The sequence below is a fragment of the Triticum aestivum genome, chromosome 1B, assembly GCF_018294505.1.
Source record: "Triticum aestivum cultivar Chinese Spring chromosome 1B, IWGSC CS RefSeq v2.1, whole genome shotgun sequence".
NCBI lineage: Eukaryota > Viridiplantae > Streptophyta > Magnoliopsida > Poales > Poaceae > Triticum > Triticum aestivum.
This window is the reverse complement of record NC_057795.1, coordinates 218,797,435-218,805,058: the sequence shown is the minus strand read 5'-3', so window position 1 is coordinate 218,805,058 and position 7,624 is coordinate 218,797,435. Positions and strand designations below refer to the sequence as shown.

General features: G+C 44.8%; 1 protein-coding gene and 1 pseudogene across 1 annotated transcript; both read left to right on the top strand.

The window, feature by feature from the left end:
- Positions 1 to 3,793: 3,793 nt before the first annotated feature.
- On the top strand, positions 3,794 to 5,959 carry LOC123116683 (uncharacterized; annotated as a pseudogene).
- Positions 5,960 to 6,028: 69 nt separating this feature from the next.
- Positions 6,029 to 7,351, top strand: LOC123116693 (uncharacterized). The gene is made up of 3 exons (XM_044537621.1): positions 6,029 to 6,451; positions 6,596 to 6,772; positions 6,847 to 7,351. Exons 2-3 carry the CDS (start codon positions 6,596 to 6,598, stop codon positions 7,237 to 7,239), a joined length of 570 nt encoding a protein of 189 aa, XP_044393556.1. The 5' UTR covers positions 6,029 to 6,451; the 3' UTR covers positions 7,240 to 7,351.
- Positions 7,352 to 7,624: the final 273 nt, after the last annotated feature.

The window sequence follows — 7,624 nt, the reverse complement described above, 5'->3', positions numbered from 1 at the left end:
ACGTATGTTGTTATGCGGTTTGACCGATAAAGATCTTCGTAGAATATGTAGGAACCAATATGAGCATCCAGGTTCCGCTATCGGTTATTGACCGGATACGTGTCTCGGTCATGTCTACATAGTTCTCGAACCCGTAGGGTCCGCACGCTTAACGTCCGACGATGATTATGAGTTTATGTGATTTGATGTACTGAAGGTTGTTCGGAGTCCCGGATGAGATCACCGACATGACGGGGAGTCTCGAAATGGTCGAGACATAAAGATTGATATATTGGACGGCTATATTCGGACACTTGAAGTGTTCCGGAGAAGTTTCGGATAAAACCGGAGTACCGGAGGGTTACCGGAACCCCCCGGGGGATTAATGGGCCTTAGTGGGCCTCAGTGGAGAAGAGAGAGGGCCGGACAGAGGTGTTGCACGCTCCCCCCTTGCCCAGTCCGAATTGGACAAGGGAAGGGGGCGCCCCCTCTCCTTCCTTCTCTTCTCTCCTCTTTCCTTTCTTCTCCTTCTTGGACTAGGAAATGGGGGAAACCTACTCCTACTGGGAGTAGGAGTCCTCCCCCTTGGCGCGCCCCTTGTGGCCGGCCGGCCTCCTCCTCCCCTCCTTTATATACGGGGGAGGGGGGCACCCCATGGACACACAAGTTGATCTTTTAGCCGTGCGTGGTGCCCCTCTCCACAGTTTCCCACCTCGGTCATATCGTCGTAGTGCTTAGGCGAAGTCCTGCGCGGTAACTTCATCATCACCGTCACCACGCCGTCGTGCTGACGGAACTCTCCCTCGGCCTCAGCTGGATATAGAGTTCGAGGGACGTCACCGAGCTGAACGTGTGTAGATCATGGAGGTGTCGTGCGTTCGGTACTTGATCGGTTGGATCGCGAAGATGTTCGACTACATCAACCGTGTTACTTAACGCTTCCGCTTTCGGTCTACGAGGGTACGTGGACACACTCTCCACTCTCGTTGCTATGCATCACCTACATAGATCTTGCGTGATCATAGGAAAGTTTTTGAAATTACTTCGTCCCCCAACAAGAGCATCTCCATCCGCGCCCCCAACAGGCCTCCAAGGCCATTTTTAGCGCCGCCGCCCAAAAATCGGCCCAGTCGTGCCCTCAAGAGCCCAATTTTTGCCAGTTAGGGCCGAAACTGGCGCCGGCGGATCCAGGCCAAACCTGGCGCGCTGGGGGGCGACCGGGGGCGCTGGGCAATCATTTTTTGGCACAAAAGAATGGCGGGCCCATCGAGTCAGTGACACCCGCGCATCGTTGTCCTCATCGCCTTGATTTCCCATGGGGAATCAATGCCAAGGCTGCCGCCGGTCAGCCTTCCAATGATTCCTCATGGGCGGCACGGTGAGGCGACGCGCCCCCTCCCGCCACGCGTACACAAGACGCCGCACCCCGCTCGCCCTCGTCCCTCCCCATGCACGCACAACCGCCGCTGTCGAACTCTCTTTCCCCCTCTCTTTGTCCACGCACAGACGATGGGTGAAAGGTTCCTCGGCGACCGGGCGGCGGCCAATGTCTTCGGCCGTCACTCTTTCCACGAGTGGGAAGCCCATCTCCTCCATGAAGCGAACTACCCGACGCTTCCCGACATGCGCGCGCTGGGGTGGTGGAGGCTCAGCGCCGGGGGCGTCCCCGTCCCCCCGCTGCCCGATGTCGAGCACCCCCACTACTTCCAGGCATAGATCGACCGTGTGCGGGAGTGAGCCCTCCCGAGTATGACACCGGCAACCACGAGGCATGGGCGGCGTACTTCGAACGCCGGCAGGCGGAGCGGCTGGCCTCCATCAACAACGCGCCATTGGTGAGGGGACACAACAACAGCGACGGCCGCTGCCTGTGGTGGGGCGCCCATGGCCGCACGCTACACGCTGTCCTCAAGTACCTCGAGGACTACAAAGATCCGCCGCTGATGTAACCGGGCGCCCTGGTCCCCCGCCGGAGTTGCGGTCCATGGCTGCCGAGGAGGATGTTGTGCGGGTCCTCCTCCTCCTCTTTCTCCCGCCCCTCCTCCCACTTCTTCGGGTCGCCGGTGCTCTTAAGCGTCAAGGCCGAGCCTGTGGTAATGCCGCTCGGCCGGCGCAACCGCGGCGTCGTCATCAACGAGGGCGGCGGCGGCTCCTTGGGTGGAGGCGGCAGTTCCTCCTGCCTCGTCAGGCCGAAGACGGAGCCGGGGCTCGGCCCCGTGAAGTGCGAGCACAACGACGAGACCGCCATGAACTGGGCGCGGGAGGACTGGGCGCGGGCGGAGTTGGAGCGTCGGCACCGCGCCCTGGAGGAGATCGCCGTTCGGCACCGTGGCCGCGACGAGGGAGGCGTCGTCGTTCTCGACGACATCGACGACGAGGTGCCGCCGCCGGCCAAACCAGTCCGCCAGGGGGACCCCGGGCAGGGGTCCAGCAGGTACGGCCACGTGAAGGAGGAGAAGGAGGATAACGACGGCTTCTTCTTCAGCGTGTTCATCGAGTTCTTCGGTCTGTAGGCACGGCCGTTTTTTCTTCTTTATAGTAGAGTATTATTATGTTTCTATATGTAAAAAACTATGAACCGCCTAAATACCGCCGAATGTATGTCGTGTTTGCCGAAATTTGCCCAATTATCTATCTATCTATCTATCTATCTATCTATACCTATACTAATTAGCGACTCCCAAGAAATTACCACGTTAATCAGTAAATAGGAACCGTTAATCTGGTGGGACCGTGTTATTACGGTGCAGATCAACCGTATTTTTTTTACTAATTAGCGACTCCCAAGAAATTATCATATTAATCAGTAAATAGGAACCGTTAATCTGGTGGGACCATGTTATTACGGTGCAGATCAACCATAATTTTTTTTAAGATATAGATCAGCCATTTTTTTGAGTAGTAGATCAACCGTATAAATCAATTACAAATCCCAACCGCATGCTATCACGATTGCACGATATATCTACTCAGTATATAGCCATCAAAATTGTGTAAAAAAATGCCCTCAAAATCCCTCAAAAAAGTCTATCTTCTCCACGTCTCTTACTCTCCAGGTAAAAAAAAAAAAACAATCGTGTGCCATAGTCTCTCCTCCTCCCCATGGTCTCCTCCTCACGTTCTCTCCTCCCCATGGTCTCCTTCTCCCCAGAGAAAGGAAATCAATCATATCTCTCAAATTGGAGCAAAGAAATTAGGAAATTGATCTGGTGCGCTCACGCCATGGAATCTCTCATCCTCCTCCCATGGATAAAAGAAACAAATCTTATCACCTTAATCAGTAAATAGGAACGGTTAATCTGGTGGGACCGTGTTATTACGGTGCAGATCAACCGTAATTTTTTTACTAATTAGCGACTCCCAAGAAATTACCACGTTAATCAGTAAATAGGAACCGTTAATCTGGTGGGACCGTTCTATACCTACCTATACTAATTAGCGACTCTCAAGAAATTACCACGTTAATCAGTAAATAGGAACTGTTAATCTGGTGGGACCGTGTTATTACGGTGCAGATCAACCGTATTTTTTTTACTAATTAGCGACTCCCAAGAAATTACCATGTGAATCAGTAAATAGAAACCGTTAATCTGGTGGGACCGTGTTATTACGGTGCAGATCAACCGTATTTTTTTTAAGATATAGATCAGTCATTTTTTTTTGAGTGGTAGATCAACCATATAAATTAATTACAAATCCCAACCGCATGCTATCACGATTGCACGATATATCTACTCAGTATATATCCATCAAAATTGTATAAAAAAATGCCCTCAAAATCCTCAAAAAAGTCTATCTTCTCCACGTCTCTTACTCTCCATGTAAAAAAAACAATCGTGTGCCATAGTCTCTCCTCCTCCCCATGGTCTCCTCCTCACGTTCTCTCCTCCCCATGGTCTCCTACTCCCCATGGTCTCCTCCTCCCCAGAGAAAGGAAATCAATCATATCTCTCAAATTGGAGCAAAGAAATTAGGAAATTGATCTGGTGCGCTCACGCCATGGAATCTCTCATCCTCCTCCCATGGATAAAACAAACAAATCTCTCTCAAATTGGAGCAACCAAGTTGGGGAATAGATTAGGTTCGTCACTTTTTTTTTGTTTTTTTCCTGATTTAACATTTGAATCGACCTTATCTTTTCAATTGCATTAGGATTCATGTTTTCTACTGCGTCCTTTGACAGTCCTAGGATTCAATCCTAGGTTTGCTGACGTATGCTCTTTGGGCACTTCGTGGAGATCGCGACGGGGCAGAACCAAGCCCATGCCGCCATCTTATAAATTAACTGCAGCCTGACACAAACAATCTACACATCAAGGAGGCTCCTGTCGGTCGTGAACATCGTCACTGGTGAACCTTCTCCTGTTTGGTACATAAGCTTCGTCGTTGCCCAGTTTTTCAGAGATTGTTTGTTTCGTTGGTTAATTCAAAATTTTAGGGTATTTACTTCATATTGCTTATGAACTTCATGATTGGCTAATAAATCTTTCTTCGCAAGTGAAGCCTTGGATTTGCCAGAGACTAAGAAATTACTAAGCAACAAAATTATGCTTGCTTACAATTCAAATTACTTTTTGTTGCTTTCTGGCCCAGTTCTGAGAGAGATTATTTGTTTCGTTGGCTCAATCAAATTGTTAGGCTTTGGACTTCATACTACATGCAAATTGCATGGCCACCAATATGTAGTCTTCTGAAAAATGTGTTTTTATAGGTCAACTTCTTTTGTTTACCTTCAAAACAATGGCATACGATATGCTCCATGATATTAGCAATCAGAAGGATTCCTGGAAATTCAAGGTCAGAATAATTAGGCTATGGGATGCCATTAATCTCAACAACAATGAACTTATTAGCCTTGACATGATACTACTTGATGAAGAGGTTAGCTTAATGATGAAACTTTATGAATTTCCAACATAAATACACTATTGTGAGTTGTAGTAGTTACTATAATATTGATGCACCTTCTCGCTGCACTGTAATGTTTCAGGGTACTATGATACATGGCAAGGTAATGAAGCATATGGTTAACAAGTTCAGACCATTGATCCGAGAAGGTTTAGTCTACATGATATCAAATTTTAAGGTTATGTCTGCAATGAATTTCCGCCCAGTTGAAAGCGAAAAGGTTCTAAATTTCTTGCACACGACAAAAATTCAAGAGATAAAAGGTCAAAAAATATCAAAATAGCAGAACAAAGCTTCACGTTTTGTACTGTTGAAGTTCTTTCCACAAGAGACAGCCAAAAGATTTACTTATCTGGTATGATTTAATTTGTTTCAATTATTAACTTCCATGTATTATGCATATTAATACCACTTTATTAGCAGATGTCATTGGCATAGCATGTTACATAGGACATATTGAAGAAACACAGACAACCCACGGGATTTCAAAGATTCGAGATATTGTGCTTCGGATTGAGTGAGTACACTAAAAACAATTAGACAAGTACAATTATCGTGGGTGCTAATAGACATTTCTCTTGGAATATACAGGGATCAAAAAATTAATATTAGACTATGGGGTAATAAGGTTGGCCAAATTGATGAAGATTCTTTGGGGCGTGTGGTCATCGTAACATCAACTACTGTTAGAAAACTGAAAGGTTTGTATTCGTATTAACAATGGGCAAGTATTTCTAGGCATGTCTTTTTTATATACATAATCTAATATATCAAGTGCATGCAGAGTACTCGTTGTCATCTACAGGTGCGACCAGAGTTTACATCGACTTGGATATCCCTGAAACAAATGAGCTTCAAACGAGGCGAAACAAATTTTCTGCAGTAATATGAAAAACATGTTCTACTACATACATGGATACTTATCTCATGCAAAACAGGTATTGCTTGCAAGACGATATGGTAGAAGAAATAGAGCCGGAAGCCCATTTGCAAGGCACAATTCAAGAACAGATGCTCTATAACAGAAGAACCCTAAAAGAAATAACTGAAATTACATATGAATCTGAAAACAGGTATTTATAGTTAGTATTATATTATTTTCTCATAAATTTTATGTGCTAATTTAACCTGTAATGGACAGGAAAAGTTCTATACTGCAGAAGCAATGATAAAGTCAATTAATACATCAGATGAGTGGTACTACATAGGATGCCGTAAATGCAACAAAAAAGTACAGAAACAAGGGAACCACTTCTACTGTCCGAAATGTGAAAAAGAACCTGAGAAGATATGTGATCTGAGTGCAACAACAACTTGCACCATGTTTGAGGCAGAAGCAAAAAAATTGATTAAGCAATCTGCAAGTGTCTTGATAGAGAGGGATGATTGTGATATCCATGAGTAGACAAAACAAATCCAGAAAATATGTGGGCAGAGATTGATTTTTCAATTCAGATTGGATGACTATAATTTGAAGTACGGTTATCAAGAATACACTGTTCATAGAATCTTTTTCATAGATTCTGAAAAAGATACATCTGTAAATCATTCAAATGTTGAGCAGGTATCATCTATTTCTACTACAATGCTCTATATTATTTTGTATCTGCATGCCATATTTTATAATGAATGTTGATGGCACTTTACCCAAATTGAAATGTTTTGGTACAAGCCCCTTACTGACACACCCAATGTCTTGAATGGGCAGATGGAGGATGATAAACCCATTCTAACAGACACTAAAAAGACTAGGAGGACTAGGAACACACGTCATGTTGTACATTCTGATGAAGAATCAGAAAATCTGGATAGTCAAGAGAAAGATGAATTCATATCTGTTGTTGATAAGGAATCTAAGAAAAAGGGAATTAAAAAAGATAGCCATGTAAGTTTTTTTGCTGCATTTGCTTATTCTTTCATAGTTCTGCAAGTCACTAATTGTTACAAATGTTTTGGCAGGAGCAAGCGGACAAGTTATCAGTTATGAAAACTATAAAGCAAGAACCAGAGGATGGTGAACCCACTATTAACCGGACTAAAAGGGGTAGGAGAAGTAGCACAACTCATGTTGTACACCTTGATGAAGAACCAAAAACTGAAGGTAGTCAGGAAATAATGAAATCAAAATCTATGGAAGCAGGCCCCAAGAGGAAACGCGCCGTAACTCGCAAATGTGCTGGTATTGATAGCAAACAAGTAAAGAATCACCATGAAGAAGAATCAGAACAGGCAGGTACTGAGGAGCACAATGATTCAAGGCCTAGGACAAGGCGTAGTTGTGTCAATAAAGAATTGATGAACAAAGACATTCAGAAGTGTGGTGTATCAAGAACTCGAAAGTCAAATCGTTGATTAGTGGAAATCCAATTATTTAGCATGTAATAGAACATATAGGAGCATCAGATTTGTACTTCATATGAACATCATTGTTTAAGATTGATTTTAGTAAATGTAAATGCGTACCTTTGTGTTAGTAAAGTCATTAGTGAAAAGCAGCCACATGGGGTGGTACATCAGTTTTACAAAAAAACATTGTCATTTATCGTACACATATTAGCGATTTTCACATGTTCATCCGCTACAGAATAGGCCTCTCGACGACATAAATTTTTTCACATGTTGAGACAGCTACAGAGAAAGCATATGACAGCCAAACAACCAACGATGTGCACATCATCATCTGTTCTCGCCAAGAGCCCATTGTGCGTGGAACTAACGACCACTAAAACTGAAGTGC

Excerpts from the sequence above, each read along its gene's own strand:
- LOC123116693 (XM_044537621.1), top strand. The coding sequence starts at position 6,596 with ATGGAGGATGATAAACCCATTCTAACAGACACTAAAAAGACTAGGAGG. Across the intron at positions 6,773-6,846 it reads GAATTAAAAAAGATAGCCAT|GAGCAAGCGGACAAGTTATC; the intron begins GTAAGTTTTTTT and ends ATGTTTTGGCAG.